Source organism: Anarhichas minor, unplaced genomic scaffold (assembly GCF_050575085.1).
Source record: "Anarhichas minor isolate MPS153535 unplaced genomic scaffold, ASM5057508v1 ptg000024l, whole genome shotgun sequence".
Lineage (NCBI taxonomy): Eukaryota > Metazoa > Chordata > Actinopteri > Perciformes > Anarhichadidae > Anarhichas > Anarhichas minor.
Window position 1 is genome coordinate 3,245,955 of NW_027466470.1, and position 23,158 is coordinate 3,269,112.

General features: G+C 41.5%; 3 protein-coding genes and 1 long non-coding RNA gene across 4 annotated transcripts; 1 reads left to right on the forward strand and 3 right to left on the reverse strand.

Moving 5' to 3' along the window:
* Positions 1 to 866: 866 nt before the first annotated feature.
* On the reverse strand, positions 867 to 3,464 carry LOC142955923 (tripartite motif-containing protein 16-like). The gene has a single exon (XM_076097186.1). It carries the CDS (start codon positions 3,274 to 3,276, stop codon positions 1,597 to 1,599), a length of 1,680 nt encoding a protein of 559 aa, XP_075953301.1. The 5' UTR covers positions 3,277 to 3,464; the 3' UTR covers positions 867 to 1,596.
* Positions 3,465 to 7,166: 3,702 nt separating this feature from the next.
* On the reverse strand, positions 7,167 to 13,924 carry LOC142955967 (uncharacterized). The gene is made up of 3 exons (XM_076097234.1): positions 12,107 to 13,924; positions 9,754 to 9,772; positions 7,167 to 9,601 (listed from the first exon to the last, which is right to left on the reverse strand). Exons 1-3 carry the CDS (start codon positions 13,780 to 13,782, stop codon positions 7,901 to 7,903), a joined length of 3,396 nt encoding a protein of 1,131 aa, XP_075953349.1. The 5' UTR covers positions 13,783 to 13,924; the 3' UTR covers positions 7,167 to 7,900.
* A 346-nt stretch (positions 13,925 to 14,270) lies between these two features.
* LOC142955926 (uncharacterized) lies at positions 14,271 to 15,893 on the forward strand. The gene is made up of 2 exons (XR_012955980.1): positions 14,271 to 14,826; positions 14,989 to 15,893. It is a non-coding gene; the product is annotated as an uncharacterized LOC142955926 (long non-coding RNA).
* A 2,716-nt stretch (positions 15,894 to 18,609) lies between these two features.
* LOC142955925 (tripartite motif-containing protein 16-like) lies at positions 18,610 to 21,090 on the reverse strand. The gene has a single exon (XM_076097187.1). It carries the CDS (start codon positions 20,983 to 20,985, stop codon positions 19,594 to 19,596), a length of 1,392 nt encoding a protein of 463 aa, XP_075953302.1. The 5' UTR covers positions 20,986 to 21,090; the 3' UTR covers positions 18,610 to 19,593.
* Positions 21,091 to 23,158: the final 2,068 nt, after the last annotated feature.

Sequence of the window (23,158 nt, forward strand, 5' to 3'; positions counted from 1 at the left end):
AGCGCTCTCTGTTCTGATGACACTTCGCTCATCACGTCCTGACGGCTTTCTTCTGCTCTACTTCCGTTAGCTACTGATGCTCAGTATACTGCCTAGAGCGCCCTCTGCTGACAATGGTGGGCTTAGCAGAAATACAATTACCACACATCCCAGTGAAAGACCTAATGACATGATGCAGGTAAGTGACAAAGACATAGTACATGTTTCTGAGACCTTAGCTTTACTGAATTCAAAACAATAGGGGGGGGGGGGGGGCTAATACTTCCCTGTGTTCTCAAACAGCCAGTGCCACACTAACTGAGGATAAATTAGAGAAACTCTTGAGCTCAGCAGGCTGTTTGATGGGTCCACAGATGTCACCCTGGACAAAATGAGTCACAAGAAGTTTGAGTCGAGTCTGGATTCAAACTTTACAACATGGTCTGACTGTGAGGTGACAGATAAACACTGAACCAACATGACCTCATTCTGACCTTTCATCAGTATCTGTTGTCTCATGTGTGTGAGGAGGACTCAATACAACTTCTTCACACCCAAACTTCACCAAATTAATTCACTATTTTTATATATTATTTCATGTCTGTGTAATAAATCCTCTTTATTGACTAAGTGCACAAACAGAATGTTGGTTGTAAGAAGCGACACGTGATATAAAACTCTGCTCATTTCTCTGTGACTAAGATGTTTTAGTGAGGACAGTTTAAAGGACAGAGACTGACTGACTAATGTTCTTCTGCTCTAAACATGAACTCTGTACTTTGTGGTGTTTCAGGAGGAAAACTGACTCAGTTATTCTCTCATATTAGTTTCACATTTTCTCCATCAGCTTTGTATGAAACCCTGTAAATAAGACAAGAAGAAAAGACTTTGTTCATTCTTGAATCAAGAAATACTTTATTCATCATGTAAACCTTCAGTTTGTTCACATCCCATCAGTAAAGTCTGTTCAATGACTCTTGTTCAATGATTTCATCAACACATTCACTTCATCCTCAATCTATTTGTTTGACCAGAATCTCAGTTATGTAAAAGAGAATAATGAATGATTTACTTATTGATTATGATGATAATTAGTTATATAATACATCATAGTACCTCTTTTGTTCAACGATTAAGAAAACAAGAACAATATTTAATCTGTTATAGAAAATAAACATAATTTCACTTAAAGAAATCTTTACAAAGAGTGCTGAGAACTAAATCTCTTTGATAAAAGAAGCTCTGGTGATTTCTCTCTTTAAGAGCCATGCAGTGGAAGAGAAACAACAACTAACAAATACATCAATACTAATATTTATCAAACATTTAAACCTCAGAGCAGTTTACATTTTCATGAAGAGAAATATCAGTTCAGGTCAACAAAGATCATCATGAGCAGTGATAGCCTCCATGGCTAAACAGACACAGGAAGGAGCTCCACCTAAAGACACTCAAACATTTACACAACAATAATGAGAAGATGTCAAAGCACCGCCCACAATGTTTGATTGACAGCTGAAGAAAAATCATCAGCAATTAAGCGACAATGATGGAGACAAAATGAGTTTCAGGATTAAAACACAGAAATTAATTTGCTGTTCCTTAAATCACTTCTGACTATTTGAGTTTACAGAACTCAGCAGTGTCTCCATAACCATAACAACACACAAGTCCAGCATAGAGAGGCTGATTGAATGTGGTCTGGACTCTGTGGAGGAGAGTCATGGTTTCAGAGACGCTGTAGAAAGACAGAATACCTGCTCTGTGATCCAGGTACACTCCTACTCTGGAGGACTGAGGACCAGAGACGGGAGTTTGGATTTTGTTGTACCGAAATGTAAAACTGTTTTTGTTACAATGTAACGCCCAAGATTTGTCATTGTATCCAAACACACTTTCAATAGAGAACCCTGTTCTGATGATATTCTTGTATGCGACTGCTACATAAACTCCTCCTCTCCACTCCACCTCCCAGTAACAACGTCCAGTCAGACTCTCTCTACTCAGGACCTGTTGACATGTAGTGAATCTGTCTGGGTGACGAGAATAAGACTGTTGTTCACTCATTAATGTTGCTTTTCTGTTCCCCTCAGATAATAACAGCTTTGTGCTTGCTGTGTTTGGATCCAGTGTGATTTCACTTGAATATCTTAAGAACTCAGCTCTGGTCTTGTGCTCTGGTTGTGGATGTGACAGTAAAACGTCCACTTCAGTCACTGCCAGTGAGACGTTTGTCCTCTTCTCTCTCAGAACGTCCTGTAGTTTATCTCTGACTTCTGACACAGCCGCCGTCACGTCCTCAAAGTAGCTCAGAGGACGGATATCGATGCCGGACGAGTCTGTAGGTTCTCTGAGTGGTGACAGTGAGGGGTAGTTGTGTAGAAATTGGTTGTGATCCTCTGTGTGTGAGAGCAGCTTCAGCTCAGCGTCTTTCCTCTTCAGCTCAGAGATCTCCTGCTCCAGCTTCTCCTGAAGCTCTTTGACTCGACTCACTTCACTTTTCTGCTGGGATCTGACCTGCTGCTTCACATCGGAGCTTCTTTTCTCCATGAGACGGATCAGCTCAGTGAAGATCTTCTCGCTGTCCTTCACCGCTTCGTCGGCGGAGCGATTGACGGCCTCCACCTCCTGTTGAAGCAGCTTCACGTCTTTCTCTCTGTCCTGGATTCTCTGCTGGATGTTTAGTCGACTCACCTCCAGCTCTCTCTGCCTCTCAGTCCTTTCTGCTGCAGCTGAGACTGTGTCGTGGCCTTTGTGTTCATCCATTAAGCAGAGATAACAGATACACTGCTGATCAGTACGGCAGAAAATCTTCATCACCTCATCGTGATGAGAGCAGATGTTCTCCTGGAGCTTCTTGGAGGGGTCCACCAGCTTGTGTTTCTTTAATGGAGCAACATCATAATGAGGCTGGAGGTGTTTCTCACAATAAGAGACCAGACAGACGAGACAGGACTTGATGGCTTTCCGTTTCCTCCCAGTGCAGACATCACAGGACACATCTTCAGGTCCAGCATAGCAGTGATCAGCAGGAGCAGCTTGGAGTCCAGTCTTCTTCAGCTCCTCCACTAAAACTGCTAACATGGTGTTTTTCAGCAGGACAGGCCTCGGTGTGAAGGTCTGCCTACACTGAGGGCAGCTGTGGAGTTTCTTCACATCCTCTTCATCCCAGAAGCTTTTAATACAGTTCATGCAGTAGCTGTGTCCACAGGGAGTAGCCACCGGATCCTTCAGTAGATCCAGACAGATGGAACAAGAGAAGGTTTCCCGATCCAGCTGAACTCCTTTCTGCGCCATTTCACCTCTCAGTAACAACGACTGTCTGAGTTTCACTTCACTAGAAGCGACTCTGCTTTGACTTCTGATCTGAACAACATGTGTTTGTTCAGTGAATGGAGGCTGTCAGCTCTATCGCTTCACCACCATGTTGGTTACACCCATCTTTAAAACTGTAGATCTGAAGGGGAGGGAACAAGGAGATATGTGGACAGAGTGGAGCGGCTGTGTTTGAGAGCAGGAGGAAGAAGGAGGGGTTATCAAGCTGTGCTTCATTCCAGGAAGAGGAGCAGCGCTGTGAATGTGAACTTTGTTTCCTCGTTTACAAACAGAGCCTCGGTTAAAACCTGCTCCACGTTTGAAAACATTTCATTTCTTTAGTTGTTAAATATTTCTTGTCTCCTCAGAGGAAGAGTTATAGACAAACATGAAGCATCAAAAGACTAATTCTGTTCAGTTTTCTTTTACTGCTTAAAAACAGCTGGCTGACAAAAGAGTTATCAAATTAAACTAATATGAAACATTTAAATTGTCGTATAATATCTTTCTCTCATATTTAATGATCAACTTTTAAACATTTTGACAAAAGAGTTTGTCGTGTTATGAAATAAACATATAAGTACGTGAGAGCAAACTGCTCTTAACTCAACTCTTTATTTGCTTAATTCCACAGGCACGTTACTGGACTCTCTCCCAGGTTGCCATGCTTCACCTACATTCTTCTGGGTCCTAAGTGCCTACATGTACAGCTGCTTATATCCATCTATGTACCAACATACATCTATAACAAATACCACTTCTCCTCTTTCCAGAGAACAAAGGGTAGACTGCCTTTGTCTCCTCAGACCGTAGAGGATTATTCTGCCTCTTTTGTTGGAAGGTCTGTTCCTATATAAATCCTGGAAAGAAGAACATTGTTAACATAACCTCCGTGATTATTCAACCAAAGATACATTTCCTTATATTTCACAAGTGCTCAAAACTGCACTTTTAGAAAATTAACATCGACTGAATTTATTTTCTTTCAGCAACAACCACATCACTTTTCTTTTTCATTTACAAGTTTAACGATGGCTCTCCCAGACCTAGATCTGAGTGTAGGAGTCTCTGCAGGTGTGACTTGGGGTATCACAGCAGGTGACACAGGAGTCTGTTCAGGAGTAGTCTCTGGAGTTTGTTGCTGTGATGGAGAACCTCTGTCTCGTGCAGATGTGTTTAGAGGTATCAGGTGCTGGCGGTTGCGTCTCACCACCCCCTGAGGTAGATCCACCAAGTTAGACCTTGGAGTGGAGTGGTTCTGAAGCACAGTTCAAGATAACTTTGCATCAGTTACCCAAACCTGTTCTCCTGGTGACAAAACACTGAGAGTTTTGACATGGCTATTGTAGTTCTCAGCATCTGATATCCCCTTATCCTTCTCCTTCGAAGCAAACGTGACGCTGTCAGGCAGTGCAGGGTCCAGCTGAGAAGGAAGAGTTGGCATTGTGGTGCGTAGACGTCTCCCCATGAGTAGCTGAGCTGGGCTATAACCACTATGTAGTGGTGTGGCTCTATAGGCCAGCAGAGCCAGGTAGGGGTCTCCTGCCTTTTTCAGTAGATTCTTTACGGTCTGAACTGCTCGTTCCATCTCCCCGTTACTCTGCGGAACCCTCCGTCTGCTGGTAACATGCCTAAACCCATACAAAGCTGCAAAGGAAGTGAAGGCTTGTCCAGAAAACTGTGATCCGTTATCTGACATCAGGACCTCTGGAATGCCATGGCGGGCAAAAATTGATTTTAAAGGGCCAACGACGTCGGTGGACCTGGTGTGAGACAATGGTGCAATCTCAACATACCTTGAGAAATAATCAACGACAAGCCGATACGATTTGCCTCCCAGGACAAATGGGTCCGCCCCCAACTTTTGCCATGGTCCTTCAGGGCGTTCTGATGACATGAGTGGCTCCTTGTGATTTTGTCGCTCCTTTATGCATGTCCTGCAGTTGAGTACCATTTCGTTCACTTGCTGGCTGAGTCCAGGCCACCACACAGACTTGCGAGCACGCTCTTTGCACTTCACCATGTGACGGCCCTGCCTCTAACAGCAGTCGTGGCTGATTGACCGATGCAGAGCACCTGGTCCTTGAGCATAAAGCCCTGCTCCAGTGTTGCCCTGGGCGCGCGGGTCGTCTCTCTGGTATACATGGAGTGATCTCTGCCATTTGCTGCCGGTTATGTTTGGTTTTGCTGACAACACACACACACTTTATCACACACGCATCCACGTTGACATTACTGATGTTACTGACTGACACGCTTCATAAAGTTAACTATTTCTTTATTTGGTTAAAATAAATATTTTACGTAACCATCGTTGTGTCTTTGCCGTATTTGTCATAGCCTAGGAGCCAGGTTGTGACAAATTGGGGGCTCGTCCGTCTTTTTTCCCGTTTTGTGCTGTGACTTCTAGGTAAGATTTGGGAACATGTAGTTTTCTGCTTTTTGGCAATTGGTACTTAGTTGTGCGGTTTTGAATTTGTTTGATCGCAGCGTTTGGGTCAGCTAAACGGTAAAAAACTGTCTGAAGATTGGTTTTCATCGGAACCTACGTTTGTTGGGTCGGATTGAGATTTGCTACTCGGGTGCGTAAAAGTTTGTTTGGAGCGCTGTCGTGCTTCTTCATTCCTGTGTTTACTGGTACCGCTGGTAAACTTAGCTGGTCGTGTGAGGATTGATTTGAAGGAAAGGACAACGGTTTGGGGATATATCTACGGGGTAAGTTACGTGATTTCTGCATGATATTTATTTTGTGATCTTTTCTTACCCGGACTCTATGGAGGGAGGAGGTTCGTGGTTGTGTTTATGCTGTAGGGGGCCCAAATGACACTAAACAATAAACTATGCATGTGATCAAAAATGTGTTCATCTTCGATATATGCATCAAGAGTTGAGGCTCAGGGATTAAAACTTTACATTTAACCTTTTTTATAAGTTTGAAGTTTCCATCAGATTAATGTTTTGGTATGAAATATGTTACATAAAGATTTGTGTCCTAAAACAAGTCATTATGATTCTTGTAATCAGTTAAACATTTACATGAATACATAGTAATTCACTGATAATTCATTTAGTCGACCAAAACTAAACAAGTAGTGAAATGTATTTGTGTTTTTAAAGAGCGGCACATTGAACCTGCTGACAACAGAGTAGAGTGATGTGTTCATGTTGCTGCTCACTGTTTTCAGTTGCAAAGACCATTTTAACTGTTGCACATGTTCAGTTGTTAGTATTTTAGGTTTCCTCATTTAGTCATGTAATCGTCTGTTTCTTTAAATAAATATTATTTCTCTTAAAGTCAGACATGAGTTTTCTTAAATGAGTCAAAGTGATTTTTATATAGTTCACACTTCACTTTGATACAAAGTGCTTCTTTGTAGAAACATAAAGCTGATAAAGGCGAGCGGGATAAGTGGCTCCTCAAAACACAGAGCAGGAAATGAGGTCAGGATAAATGAAGCTTCATAGAAAGTTGTTGAACACTTTTGGTGAAGCAAACTTTGAAACTTGCCAACGATATTGATTTAGATGTTTTATTGAAAACAGACAGAATATGACTCTTCAAGCTCAGAGTTTCATCAATCAGGACTCAAAGGAAACCTGTGGATGAGACCTGTGGCTAATTCACTTATTCACTAAAGAGTTTCAGCAAATGTGATTTTTTTGACATTGAGAGAAGTTTTTATTAACTGGAACCATTTTGTAAATTGGTTTGATTAACAGAGTCAAATACTAAATATTCATAAAGCATATTGCTTGTTTATTAAAGAGAATAATGAATGATTTACTTATTGACTATGATTATAATAATTAGTTATATAATACATCATAGAACCTCTTTTGTTCAACGATTAAGAAAACAACAAGAACAAGACTTTGTTCATTCTTGAATCAAGAAATACTTTATTCATCATGTAAACCTTCAGTTTGTTCACATCCCATCAGTAAAGTCTGTTCAATGACTCTTGTTCAATGATTTCATGAACACATTCACTTCATCCTCATCATCTATTTGTTTGACCAGAATCTCAGTTATGTAAAGAGAATAATGAATGATTTACTTATTGATTATGATTATAATAATTAGTTATATAATACATCATAGTACCTCTTTTGTACAACGATTAAGAAAACAACAAGAACAACATTTAATCTGATATAGAAAATAAACATAATTTCACTTAAAGAAATCTTTACAAAGAGTGCTGAGAACTAAATCTCTTTGATAAAAGAAGCTCTGGTGATTTCTCTCTTTAAGAGCCATGCAGTGGAAGAGAAACAACAACTAACAAATACATCAATACTAATATTTATCAAACATTTAAACCTCAGAGCAGTTTACATTTTCATGAAGAGAAATATCAGTTCAGGTCAACAAAGATCATCATGAGCAGTGATAGCCTCCATGGCTAAACAGACACAGGAAGGAGCTCCACCTAAAGACACTCAAACATTTACACAACAATAATGAGAAGATGTCAAAGCACCGCCCACAATGTTTGATTGACAGCTGAAGAAAAATCAGCAATTAAGCGGCAATGATGGAGACAAAATGAGTTTCAGGATTAAAACACAAAAATGAATTTGCTGTTCCTTAAATCACTTCTGACTATTTTAGTTTACAGAACTCAGCAATGTCTCCATCATAACCATAAAACCTGAGTCCAGCATAGAGAGGCTGAGTGAATGTGGTCTGGACTCTGTGGAGGAGAGTCATGGTTTCAGAGACGCTGTAGAAAGACAGAATACCTGCTCTGTGATCCAGGTACACTCCTACTCTGGAGGACTGAGGACCAGAGACGGGAGTTTGGATCTTGTTGTACAAAAATGTAAAACTGTTTTTGTTACAATTTAACGCCCAAGATTTGTCATTCAATCCAAACACACATTCACTCAAGCTCCCTGTTCTGCTGATATTCTTGTATGCGACTGCTACATAAACTCCTCCTCCACTCCACTCCACCTCCCAGTAACAACGTCCAGTCAGACTCTCTCTACTCAGGACATGATTACATGTAGTGAATCTGTCTGGGTGACTAGAATAAGACTGTTGTTCTCTCATTAATGTTGCTTTTCTGTTCCCCTCAGATAATAACAGCTTTGTGTATGCTGTGTTTGGATCCAGTGTGATTTCACTTGAATATCTTAAGAACTCAGCTCTGGTCTTGGGCTCTGCTGGTGGATGTGACAGTAAAACGTCCACTTCAGTCACTGCCAGTGAGACGTTTGTCCACTTGTCTCTCAGAACGTCCTGTAGTTTATCTCTGACTTCTGACACAGCCGCCGTCACGTCCTCAAAGTAGCTCAGAGGACGGATATCGATGCCGGACGAGTCTGTAGGTTCTCTGAGTGGTGACAGTGAGGGGTAGTTGTGTAGAAACTGGTTGTGATCCTCTGTGTGTGAGAGCAGCTTCAGCTCAGCGTCGTTCCTCTTCAGCTCAGAGATCTCCTGCTCCAGCTTCTCCTGAAGCTCTTTGACTCGACTCACTTCACTTTTCTGCTGGGATCTGACCTGCTGCTTCACATCGGAGCTTCTTTTCTCCATGAGACGGATCAGCTCGGTGAAGATCTTCTCGCTGTCCTTCACCGCTTCGTCAGCAGAGCGATTGACGGCCTCCACCTCCTGTTGAAGCAGCTTCACGTCTTTCTCTCTGTCCTGGATTCTCTGCTGGATGTTTAGTCGACTCACCTCCAGCTCTCTCTGCCTCTCAGTCCTTTCTGCTGCAGCTGAGACTGTGTCGTGGCCTTTGTGTTCATCCATTAAGCAAAGATAACAGATACACTGCTGATCAGTACGGCAGAAAATCTTCATCACCTCATCGTGACGAGAGCAGATGTTCTCCTGGAGCTTCTTGGAGGGGTCCACCAGCTTGTGTTTCTTTAATGGAGCTACATCATAATGAGGCTGAAGGTGTTTCTCACAATAAGACACCAGACAGACGAGACAGGACTTGAAGGCTTTCTGTTTCCTCCCAGTGCAGACATCACAGGACACATCTTCAGGTCCAGCATAGCAGTGATCAGCAGCAGCAGCTTGGAGTCCAGTCTTCTTCAGCTCCTCCACTAAAACTGCTAACATGGTGTTTTTCAGCAGGACAGGCCTCGGTGTGAAGGTCTGCCTACACTGAGGGCAGCTGTGGAGTTTCTTCACATCCTCTTCATCCCAGAAGCTTTTAATACAGTTCATGCAGTAGCTGTGTCCACAGGGAGTAGCCACCGGATCCTTCAGTAGATCCAGACAGATGGAACAAGAGATGATTTCCCGATCCAGCTGAACTCCTTTCTGCGCCATTTCACCTCTCAGTGACGACTGTCAAATAGTTTCGCTTTCTCTGAACAGAAACAATCTGTGTGTTCTCTTGCTACTGTGAATGATGAATCACCTCCCTCATTTCACAACATCCTGTTTATATCTGTACTTTAGAGCTTCAGACCTGTGAAGGGGAGGGAACAAGCAAATACCTTGATGAGGTGGAGCTCACTGTGTTTGAGAGCAGGAGACACAGGGAGGAGTTTTCAGGCTCTACTGCATTCCACAAGTGTAGCTTCATGTGAGAGGCCGGGTGTGTTACCTGTCAATACAACGTGCAGTAAGAACAGTTATGACACTCAGCCTTCTTATATACAGTCCATGCGCTCAGCTCATAACAATTAGACTTTCAATGTTATTCACACTTTTCAGAAACGTTAAAGAAAAAACTATGCTTCATTGTTCAGTGTTGTCATCTTGTTTTCTGACTTCCTGGTGAAGAACTGGGGAGAAGAAAACAAACACATGAACAACTAGCTGTTATAAAAGGACAGACATGTGATGCTTCCTCCAGCCCTGCTGCTTCATCTGCTTTGGTTGGTGCATGTGCAGCCTCTTTCCAGCCTCCATTTCTGTGTTTACCTCAACAAGTCTCTCTTCCCATGAAGACAACACTGGCTCTACGTCAGCCTCTGAGGCCCAAGTCTGCCGAAATCAGCTACTGGATATTTGGATGGAGTGAAATAAAGATTAAACACCTTTTTTACATTTGTTATTTCCTATAATTAATATGTAGCTCTATATGAATTGATCAGAAGAAGCAGTGGGGGATGTATGCTAACAGGAGTAGAGGTAATGGTTCATATTATTCTATTTACAAAGTGAACACAGAGACTTACAGCGAACCATCAGGGCCCTGTTTCAGAAAGCAGGTTTAGTGAAAACTCTGAGTCAGTTAAGCTGCTCGTTGGCAGGTTTTCTTGAACAAACTCTGACTTTCTCTCCGTCTCCTCTCTCTCACAGTCAGACACACTGATACAGAATGAATGAATGAGGAAATGAAACCAACGTTTACTGGACGTCAGAGTTTTGGTTTGTCCGTCTTTTCAACGGTGTGTTTTGACCTCATGTTCAAATACTACACAGAGTCAAATCAGCCTCAGCTTTCAGTGAATCATCAGCATGTACTTCCTGTTGTTCAGTGAATGGAGGCTGTCAGCTCTATCGCTTCACCACCATGTTGGTTACACCATCTTTAAAACTGTAGATGTTATATCTAACATGTTTGTGTTTAAAGTCAGTTTACATGTAAATATATGAAAACACATGAGGTCAGGTGAGAAGCGCTCTCTGTTCTGATGACACTTCGCTCATCACGTCCTGACGGCTTTCTTCTGCTCTACTTCCGTTAGCTACTGATGCTCAGTATACTGCCTAGAGCGCCCTCTGCTGACAATGGTGGGCTTAGCAGAAATACAATTACCACACATCCCAGTGAAAGACCTAATGACAGCATGATGCAGGTAAGTGACAAAGAAATAGTAAATGTTTCTGAGACCTTAGCTTTACTGAATTCAAAGAAACAGAATGTTGGTTGTAAGAAGCGACACGTGATATAAAACTGCTCATTTCTCTGTGACTAAGATGTTTTAGTGAGGACAGTTTAAAGGACAGAGACTGACTAACTAATGTTCTTCTGCTCTAAACATGAACTCTGTACTTTGTGGTGTTTCAGGAGGAAAACTGACTCAGTTATTCTCTCATATTAGTTTCACATTTTCTCCATCAGCTTTTTCTATGAAACCCTGTAAATAAGACAAGAAGAAAAGACTTTGTTCATTCTTGAATCAAGAAATACTTTATTCATCATGTAAACCTTCAGTTTGTTCACATCCCATCAGTAAAGTCTGTTCAATGACTCTTGTTCAATGATTTCATGAACACATTCACTTCATCCTCATCATCTATTTGTTTGACCAGAATCTCAGTTATGTAAAAGAGAATAATGAATGATTTACTTATTGATTATGATGATAATAATTACTTATATAATACATCATAGTACCTCTTTTGTACAACGATTAAGAAAACAACAAGAACAACATTTAATCTGTTATAGAAAATAAACATAATTTCACTGAAAGAAATCTTTACAAAGAGTGCTGAGAACTAAATCTCTTTGATAAAAGAAGCTCTGGTGATTTCTCTCTTTAAGAGCCATGCAGTGGAAGAGAAACAACAACTAACAAATACATCAATACTAATATTTATCAAACATTTAACCTCAGAGCAGTTTACATTTTCATGAAGAGAAATATCAGTTCAGGTCAACAAAGATCATCATGAGCAGTGATAGCCTCCATGGCTAAACAGACACAGGAAGGAGCTCCACCTAAAGACACTCAAACATTTACACAACAATAATGAGAAGATGTCAAAGCACCGCCCACAATGTTTGATTGACAGGTGAAGAACAATCAGCAATTAAGCGACAATGATGGAGACAAAATGAGTTTCAGGATTAAAACACAAAAATAATTTGCTGTTCCTTAAATCACTTCTGACTATTTTAGTTTACAGAACTCAGCAGTGTTTCCATCAGAATGAATCCAAAATCCAGCATAGAGAGGCTGAGTGAATGTGGTCTGGACTCTGTGGAGGAGAGTCATGGTTTCAGAGACGCTGTAGAAAGACAGAATACCTGCTCTGTGATCCAGGTACACTCCTACTCTGGAGGACTGAGGACCAGAGACGGGAGTTTGGATATTGTTGTAAACAAATGTAAAACTGTTTTTGTTCCAACGTAACGCCCAAGATTTGTCATTCAATCCAAACACACATTCACTCAAGCTCCCTGTTCTGCTGATATTCTTGTATGCGACTGCTACAAAAACTGCTCCTCTCCACTCCACCTCCCAGTAACAACGTCCAGTCAGACTCTCTCTACTCAGGACCTGTTGACATGAAGTGAATCTGTCTGGGTGACTAGAATAAGACTGTTGTTCTCTCATAAATGTTGCTTTTCTGTTCCCCTCAGATAATAACAGCCATGTGCTTGCTGTGTTTGGATCCAGTGTGATTTCACTTGAATATTTTAAGAACTCAGCTCTGGTCTTGGGCTCTGCTCGTGAAGGTGACAGTGAAACGTCCACTTCAGTCACTGCCAGTGAGACGTTTGTCCTCTTCTCTCTCAGAACGTCCTGTAGTTTATCTCTGACTTTTGACACAGCCGCCGTCACGTCCTCAAAGTAGCTCAGAGGACGGATATCGATGCCGGACGAGTCTGTAGGTTCTCTGAGTGTTGACAGTGAGGGGTAGTTGTGTAGAAACTGGTTGTGATCCTCTGTGTGTGAGAGCAGCTTCAGCTCAGCGTCTTTCCTCTTCAGCTCAGAGATCTCCTGCTCCAGCTTCTCCTGAAGCTCTTTGACTCGACTCACTTCACTTTTCTGCTGGGATCTGACCTGCTGCTTCACATCGGAGCTTCTTTTCTTCATGAGACGGATCAGCTCGGTGAAGATCTTCTCGCTGTCCTTCACCGCTTTGTCGGCAGAGCGATTGACGGCCTCCACCTCCTGCTGAAGCAGCTTCACGTCTTTCTCTCTGTCCTGGATTCTCTGCTGGATGTTTAGTCGACTCACCTCCAGCTCTCTCTGCCTCTCAGTCCTTTCTGCTGCAGCTGAGACTGTGTCGTGGCCTTTGTGTTCCTCCACAGAGCAGAGGTAACAGATACACTGCTGATCAGTACGGCAGAACATCTTCATCACCTCATCGTGAAGAGAGCAGATGTTCTCCTGGAGCTTCTTGGAGGGGTCCACCAGCTTGTGTTTTGTTAATGGAGCTGCGTCATAATGAGGCTGGAGGTGTTTCTCACAATAAGAGGCCAGACAGACGAGACAGGACTTGATGGCTTTCCGTTTCCTCCCAGTGCAGACATCACAGGACACATCTTCAGGTCCAGCATAGCAGTGATCAGCAGGAGCAGCTTGGAGTCCAGTCTTCTTCAGCTCCTCCACTAAAACTGCTAACATGGTGTTTTTCAGCAGGACAGGCCTCGGTGTGAAGGTCTGCCTACACTGAGGGCAGCTGTGGAGTTTCTTCCCATCCTCTTCATCCCAGTGTCTTTTAATACAGTTCATGCAGTAGCTGTGTCCACAGGGAATAGTCACCGGATCCTTCAGTAGATCCAGACAGATGGAACAAGAGATGATTTCCCGATCCAGCTGAACTCCTTTCTGCGCCATTTCACCTCTCAGTAACAACGACTGTCTTAGTTTCACTTCACTAGAAGCGACTCTGCTTTGACTTCTGATCTGAACAACATGTTTGTTCAGTGAATGGAGGCTGTCAGCTCTATCGCTTCACCACCATGTTGGTTACACCATCTTTAAAACTGTAGATCTGAAGGGGAGGGAACAAGGAGATATGTGGACAGAGTGGAGCCGGCTGTGTTTGAGAGCAGGAGGAAGAAGGAGGGGTTATCAAGCTGTGCTTCATTCCAGGAAGAGGAGCAGTGCTGTGAATGTGAACTTTGTTTCCTCATTTACAAACAGAGCCTCGGTTAAAACCTGCTCCACGTTTGAAAACATTTCATTTCTTTAGTTGTTAAATATTTCTTGTCTCCTCAGAGGAAGAGTTATAGACAAACATGAAGCCATCAAAAGACTAATTCTGTTCAGTTTTCTTTTACTGCTTAAAAACAGCTGGCTGACAAAAGAGTTATCAAATTAAACGAATATGAAACATTTAAATTGTCGTATAATACCTTTCTCTCATATTTAATGATCAACTTTTAAACATTTGTCTCAAAAGAGTTGAGTTTCAAGATATGATTCTGATGCAAAGCAGCGTTTCAAGATTCACATTTATTCATTTCATGACGTCATGACTGGACCTGATATAATCTGCACATTTTCCATTTGTTGTGGATGTTAAAATATTCCAGCTGTTGTAAAAGCTGAGTCACTCACTGGTTGAGTGACGACTGAGAAAACTCCTCAGGAACAACATGAATCTCCAGCAACCATAAACTGGTGGACAGGAATGAGGAGGACTTTCCTAAAAAACAATGCATGGACTCATATAACAACAATGTGTCTCAATGATCACTTCTGACCCACTAGAAGTGGTTTACTCTGCAGAGAGAGAGCGTCAACCTCTAAATAAACTGAGCCACCAGGTGTCAGATAGAAATGGTGCATCCAAGAGGAAGCTATGAAAATGGCGGACACACAGCGGGGCGAGACGCCGAGCGGACAAAGCTCGTTCTGACATGAGAGTGAATCAGGGTTTGTCTTTCACCTGCTGTTGAGCCGGGGAGGAGGGGCCAACTGTTAACGCTGTGTTTCACAAACCGACAAACATCAGAATAACTTCTTCCACTACTGGTTATGGAGTAATAATCTAAGTTAAGTGATTTGCACATTTTCTCTTTCTTAACTCCTCTTTAGACGGAGACTCCTCTCAGCTCTCCTCGGACAAAAAGAAACACCGTTTTAGGACGAAACTCAGCCGGAAGAAGAGATGTAGGATCCTGAAACAAGCGAAGAAGAAGAGCAGCGTCACTTCCGGAGCGACTGGAGAAAGCCCGAAGCTCAACGACAGAAAGAAGTCAGTAGAGGTTTTCTTTGGCTTCTGTCTGTTCTTCACATCATGAACGCTGTTAATACTACTTTGTCAGCTGTTGTAAATGTACATAGATTTAAATTTAATAAAGTATCCGCAATATGTATTGAAATATGGGATTGGAAATGTACTTCAGGACCTAAATAGTTAAACAAACAATATGGAAAAACAATGGAAATGTAAAACAAACAAAAAAAATTGGTCTTTTTTGGTCATACATAGAAAAAGTAGGAGAAACCATTAAAATTATTTTCAATGTGAAAAACATAATGTGTATTTAGTGGAAGTTTACAGTTGTAGTGACCCTGTTGCTCATCAAAAAAGTCACCACGGTTGCTGATTGTTTGTTCTGACTTGTGCCATAAATAACAAAGTCCAGGTTCCAATATAGGCATTTTATTTCTCACATAAACAGAGGCCAACCACTGTATCTGTCGTTATCCATTCCCTCTACATAGACCAATAAATCCTAACATTTACATTCATTAAATGTCGCACGGTCAAAAACAGTTTGCTTCTGCTCACTAGCAACCACCTGTCTCAAGTGACCCCACTGATTATATTCACCTGTGGCCTCATTGACAGCGGCACTACGCCCCCAAGTGGTGGGAGGTTGTATGAAACAAAACAATAACAAAATGGCTCTTACACATTACTTTCCATACCAGTCTAAATTCTCTTTTCACAGGATTTCTCACAGAAATGATAATAAAGAAATATCAACAGTGAATATTGACTGAACTCTTATTTTGTAAAAGATATAGCTTAAAACATTCTCATCTGACCCCGTGGCTTTAGAGCAGACCTGGGCATTGTACGGCCCCCGGGCCATACCCGGCCCTTTGGCTGTTGCCGACCGGCCTGCGGGACGTCAACGGGAGATTAGGAATAAAACGTAAATAAGTGTACAACATGCACAGAATACAGCTGCATTGCTTTTATGTTGAAGGAGAGTGCTGCTGTTTTCTTTTCTCAGTTAATGTTTGTTAGTGAATGTGTGCGAGCAGCAGCGTCACTGCAATGTGTTGGTGAACTGATCTTATGGGAGATGTGAGTTTGCTGTTAACATCTTTAAAAATGTCAGCCTATGTTTAAAAAAAGAAAGATTGACACAGAGTGTAGAGTTTTTAGTAAAACATGGACTTCTAAGTGTTTATTTACTGAAGTCAAAGGTAAAGCCGTGTGCTTAGTTTGTGGAGAACAGATCGCAGAGTTTAAGGATTACAATTTGAATCTCCATTACGAGACGAAACACGGAGAAATACAAACACTTGACTGATGCAGAGCGGACACGGACATCTGAGGCTTTGCTAGCTAAGCTGCAAAAGCAACATGCTCAGAAGATGTTGGTTCTCTTTGGATCGACCTCCATATGTGAACAAACATTCTCTGTGATGAAGTTTAACAAATCCAGATCCAGATCCTCTCTCACTGACGACCACCTGTCAGCTGTCCTTCACATCTCAGCTCAGACATTCAACCTGACTTCAGTGAACTCGTTCAAGATCAACACAGACTACATTTCTCGCACTGAACGGAAAAACTGAAAATGAGGTGATTGGACGACAAACAATAGTGATTAAAGTACTAATTTTGCAGAAACATGTCAGTCAACCCTGCCAGTGTTTTATTATCATATATGGATTTAATAACTCCTTTACACTGTTGTTCAGTTTGGGTCGTTAGGAAGGATTTGAGAAATTATAATATGCAAAGTAACTAGTAACTAAAGCTGTTAGACAAATGTAGTGGAGTAAAGAGAACAATATTTATCTCTGAGATGTAGTGGAAGTACAAAGTTGAATAAAATGGAAATACTCAAGTAAAGCACCTTGAATTTGTACTTGAGTACAGTACTCAAATATACTAGTTTATATCACCACTGATCATAATATTTACTCTTACCACTCACAGCTCATCAAAACCATACAATTTACTGCTTTTTATAAAGAGGTGGAATAATATTGAGCAGGATTGAGTTCAGTCTATTGGTCCAGTCCTCCACAACAGTCCCTGTTTCTCATGTGGCCCCTTGGGAAAAGTAATTGCCCCCCCCCCCCCCTGCTTTAGAGGGATAGCATGTAGCATTAATAACATAAGCTAATACGTTAGCATGCTAGCAGAGATTAGCATTCAAATAGCAGTACATGTAATTAGCTCTCCAGCCTGACACTGACTCATTCCTTAACTACGTTGCTATAAACATTCCCTCAAATAATATATATATATATATATATATATATATATATATATATATATATATAGAACTTCAGCTCTAATAGAACCGGGCTGTCTTTTAGATTAGCTTTAGTCAGCAGAATTATTTCAATGAGCTCCGCCATTTTAAAAATAGAAGCGCGAAAAAAACTCTTTACGGACCACAACGGAATGTCAGAATTATTTCAATGAGCTCCGCCATTTTAAAAATAGAAGCGCGAAAAAAACTCTTTACGGACCACAACGGAATGTCTTTATTTAATAGTTACTAAGGCTTCTCAAGTGAATACAGATGTTATATCTAACATGTTTGTGTTTAAAGTCAGTTTACATGTAAATATATGAAAACACATGAGGTCAGGTGAGAAGCGCTCTCTGTTCTGATGACACTTCGCTCATCACGTCCTGACGGCTTTCTTCTGCTCTACTTCCGTTAGCTACTGATGCTCAGTATACTGCCTAGAGCGCCCTCTGCTGACAATGGTGGGCTTAGCAGAAATACAATAACCACACATCCCAGTGAAAGACCTAATGACAGCATGATACAGGTAAGTGACAAAGACATAGTACATGTTTCTGAGACCATAGCTTTACTGAATTCAAAACAATAGGGGGGGGCTAATACTTCCCTGTGTTCTCAAACAGCCAGTGCCACACTAACTGAGGATAAATTAGAGAAACTCTTGAGCTCAGCAGGCTGTTTGTTGGGTCCACAGATTTCACCCTGGACAAAATGAGTCACAAGAAGTTTGAGTCGAGTCTGGATTCAAACTTTACAACATGGTCTGACTGTGAGGTGACAGATAAACACTGAAACAACATGACCTCATTCTGACCTTTCATCAGTATCTGTTGTCTCATGTGTGTGAGGAGGACTCAATACAACTTCTTCACACCCAAACTTCACCAAATGAATTCACTATCTTTATATATTATTTCATGTCTGTGTAATAAATCCTCTTTATTGACTAAGTGCACAAACAGAATGTTGGTTGTAAGAAGCGACACGTGATATAAAACTCTGCTCATTTCTCTGTGACTAAGATGTTTTAGTGAGGACAGTTTAAAGGACAGAGACTGACTGACTAATGTTCTTCTGCTCTAAACATGAACTCTGTACTTTGTGGTGTTTCAGGAGGAAAACTGACTCAGTTATTCTCTCATATTAGTTTCACATTTTCTCCATCAGCTTTGTATGAAACCCTGTAAATAAGACAAGAAGAAAAGACTTTGTTCATTCTTGAATCAAGAAATACTTTATTCATCATGTAAACCTTCAGTTTGTTCACATCCCATCAGTAAAGTCTGTTCAATGACTCTTGTTCAATGATTTCATGAACACATTCACTTCATCCTCATCATCTATTTGTTTGACCAGAATCTCAGTTATGTAAAAGAGAATAATGAATGATTTACTTATTGATTATGATGATAATAATTAGTTATATAATACATCATAGTACCTCTTTTGTATAACGATTAAGAAAACAACAAGAACAACATTTAATCTGTTATAGAAAATAAACATAATTTCACTGAAAGAAATCTTTACAAAGAGTGCTGAGAACTAAATCTCTTTGATAAAAGAAGCTCTGGTGATTTCTCTCTTTAAGAGCCATGCAGTGGAAGAGAAACAACAACTAACAAATACATCAATACTAATATTTATCAAACATTTAAACCTCAGAGCAGTTTACATTTTCATGAAGAGAAATATCAGTTCAGGTCAACAAAGATCATCATGAGCAGTGATAGCCTCCATGGCTAAACAGACACAGAAAGGAGCTCCACCTAAAGACACTCAAACATTTACACAACAATAATGAGAAGATGTCAAAGCACCGCCCACAATGTTTGATTGACAGGTGAAGAACAATCAGCAATTAAGCGACAATGATGGAGACAAAATGAGTTTCAAGATTAAAACACAAAAATTAATTTGCTGTTCATTAAATCACTTCTGACTATTTTAGTTTGCAGAACTGAGCAGTGTCTCCATAACCATAATGAAACCTGAGTCCAGCACAGAGAGGCTGAGTGAATGTGGTCTGGACTCTGTGGAGGAGAGTCATGGTTTCAGAGACGCTGTAGAAAGACAGAATACCTGCTCTGTGATCCAGGTACACTCCTACTCTGGAGGACTGAGGACCAGAGACGGGAGTTTGGATATTGTTGTACAAAAATGTAAAACTGTTTTTGTTACAATCTAACGCCTAAGATTTGTCATTCAATCCAAATCCATATTCATTAGAGCTCCCTGTTCTGCTGATATTCTTGTATGCGACTGCTACACCAACTTCTCCTCTCCACTTCACCTCCCAGTAACAACGTCCAGTCAGACTCTCTCTACTCAGGACCTGACAACATTTAGTGAATCTGTCTGGGTGACTAGAATAAGACTGTTTTCTCCTAAATGTTGCTTTTCTGTTCCCCTCAGATAATAACAGCCATGTGCTTGCTGTGTTTGGATTCAGTGTGATTTCACTTGAATATCTTAAGAACTCAGCTCTGGTCTTGGGCTCTGCTCGTGGATGTAACAGTAAAACGTCCACTTCAGTCACTGCCAGTGAGACGTTTGTCCACTTGTCTCTCAGAACGTCCTGTAGTTTATCTCTGACTTCTGACACAGCCGCCGTCACGTCCTCAAAGTAGCTCAGAGGACGGATATCGATGCCGGACGAGTCTGTAGGTTCTCTGAGTGGTGACAGTGAGGGGTAGTTGTGTAGAAACTGGTTGTGATCCTCTGTGTGTGAGAGCAGCTTCAGCTCAGCGTCTTTCCTCTTCAGCTCAGAGATCTCCTGCTCCAGCTTCTCCTGAAGCTCTTTGACTCGACTCACTTCACTTTTCTGCTGGGATCTGACCTGCTGCTTCACATCGGAGCTTCTTTTCTTCATGAGACGGATCAGCTCGGTGAAGATCTTCTCGCTGTCCTTCACCGCTTCGTCGGCGGAGCGATTGACGGCCTCCACCTCCTGTTGAAGCAGCTTCACGTCTTTCTCTCTGTCCTGGATTCTCTGCTGGATGTTTAGTCGACTCACCTCCAGCTCTCTCTGCCTCTCAGTCCTTTCTGCTGCAGCTGAGACTGTGTCGTGGCCTTTGTGTTCCTCCATTAAGCAGAGATAACAGATACACTGCTGATCAGTACGGCAGAAAATCTTCATCACCTCATCGTGATGAGAGCAGATGTTCTCCTGGAGCTTCTTGGAGGGGTCCACCAGCTTGTGTTTCTCAAAGGCAGGGGATTCATAATGAGGCTGGAGGTGTTTCACACAATAAGAGGCCAGACAGACGAGACAGGACTTGATGGCTTTCCGTTTCCTCCCAGTGCAGACATCACAGGACACATCTTTAGGTCCAGCATTGCAGTGATCAGCAGGAGCAGCTTGGAGTCCAGTCTTCTTCAGCAGGACAGGCCTCGGTGTGAAGGTCTGCCTACACTGAGGGCAGCTGTGGAGTTTCTTCACATCCTCTTCATCCCAGAAGCTTTTAATACAGTTCATGCAGTAGCTGTGTCCACAGGGAGTAGTCACCGGATCCTTCAGTAGATCCAGACAGATGGAACAAGAGAAGGTTTCCCGATCCAGCTGAACTCCTTTCTGCGCCATTTCACCTCTCAGTAACAACGACCGTCTTAGTTTCACTTCACTAGAAGCGACTCTGCTTTGACTTCTGATCTGAACAACATGTGTTTGTTCAGTGATTGGAGGCTGTCAGCTCTATCGCTTCACCACCATGTTGGTTACACCCATCTTTAAAACTGTAGATCTGAAGGGGAGGGAACAAGGAGATATGTGGACAGAGTGGAGCCGGCTGTGTTTGAGAGCAGGAGGAAGAAGGAGGGGTTATCAAGCTGTGCTTCATTCCAGGAAGAGGAGCAGTGCTGTGAATGTGAACTTTGTTTCCTCATTTACAAACAGAGCCTCGGTTAAAACCTGCTCCACGTTTGAAAACATTTCATTTCTTTAGTTGTTAAATATTTCTTGTCTCCTCAGAGGAAGAGTTATAGACAAACATGAAGCCATCAAAAGACTAATTCTGTTCAGTTTTCTTTTACTGCTTAAAAACAGCTGGCTGACAAAAGAGTTATCAAATTAAACGAATATGAAACATTTAAATTGTCGTATAATACCTTTCTCTCATATTTAATGATCAACTTTTAAACATTTGTCTCAAAAGAGTTGAGTTTCAAGATATGATTCTGATGCAAAGCAGCGTTTCAAGATTCACATTTATTCATTTCATGACGTCATGACTGGACCTGATATAATCTGCACATTTTCCATTTGTTGTGGATGTTAAAATATTCCAGCTGTTGTAAAAGCTGAGTCACTCACTGGTTGAGTGACGACTGAGAAAACTCCTCAGGAACAACATGAATCTCCAGCAACCATAAACTGGTGGACAGGAATGAGGAGGACTTTCCTAAAAAACAATGCATGGACTCATATAACAACAATGTGTCTCAATGATCACTTCTGACCCACTAGAAGTGGTTTACTCTGCAGAGAGAGAGCGTCAACCTCTAAATAAACTGAGCCACCAGGTGTCAGATAGAAATGGTGCATCCAAGAGGAAGCTATGAAAATGGCGGACACACAGCGGGGCGAGACGCCGAGCGGACAAAGCTCGTTCTGACATGAGAGTGAATCAGGGTTTGTCTTTCACCTGCTGTTGAGCCGGGGAGGAGGGGCCAACTGTTAACGCTGTGTTTCACAAACCGACAAACATCAGAATAACTTATTCCACTACTGGTTATGGAGTAATAATCTAAGTTAAGTGATTTGCACATTTTCTCTTTCTTAACTCCTCTTTAGACGGAGACTCCTCTCAGCTCTCCTCGGACAAAAAGAAACACCGTTTTAGGACGAAACTCAGCCGGAAGAAGAGATGTAGGATCCTGAAACAAGCGAAGAAGAAGAGCAGCGTCACTTCCGGAGCGACTGGAGAAAGCCCGAAGCTCAACGACAGAAAGAAGTCAGTAGAGGTTTTCTTTGGCTTCTGTCTGTTCTTCACATCATGAACGCTGTTAATACTACTTTGTCAGCTGTTGTAAATGTACATAGATTTAAATTTAATAAAGTATCCGCAATATGTATTGAAATATGGGATTGGAAATGTACTTCAGGACCTAAATAGTTAAACAAACAATATGGAAAAACAATGGAAATGTAAAACAAACAAAAAAAATTGGTCTTTTTTGGTCATACATAGAAAAAGTAGGAGAAACCATTAAAATTATTTTCAATGTGAAAAACATAATGTGTATTTAGTGGAAGTTTACAGTTGTAGTGACCCTGTTGCTCATCAAAAAAGTCACCACGGTTGCTGATTGTTTGTTCTGACTTGTGCCATAAATAACAAAGTCCAGGTTCCAATATAGGCATTTTATTTCTCACATAAACAGAGGCCAACCACTGTATCTGTCGTTATCCATTCCCTCTACATAGACCAATAAATCCTAACATTTACATTCATTAAATGTCGCACGGTCAAAAACAGTTTGCTTCTGCTCACTAGCAACCACCTGTCTCAAGTGACCCCACTGATTATATTCACCTGTGGCCTCATTGACAGCGGCACTACGCCCCCAAGTGGTGGGAGGTTGTATGAAACAAAACAATAACAAAATGGCTCTTACACATTACTTTCCATACCAGTCTAAATTCTCTTTTCACAGGATTTCTCACAGAAATGATAATAAAGAAATATCAACAGTGAATATTGACTGAACTCTTATTTTGTAAAAGATATAGCTTAAAACATTCTCATCTGACCCCG

What these genes read in the sequence shown, in the direction of transcription:
- LOC142955923 (XM_076097186.1), bottom strand. Translation starts at nt 3,276, where the DNA reads ATGGCGCAGAAAGGAGTTCAGCTGGATCGGGAAACCTTCTCTTGTTCC.
- LOC142955967 (XM_076097234.1), bottom strand. Translation starts at nt 13,782, where the DNA reads ATGGCGCAGAAAGGAGTTCAGCTGGATCGGGAAATCATCTCTTGTTCC.
- LOC142955925 (XM_076097187.1), bottom strand. Translation starts at nt 20,985, where the DNA reads ATGGCGCAGAAAGGAGTTCAGCTGGATCGGGAAACCTTCTCTTGTTCC.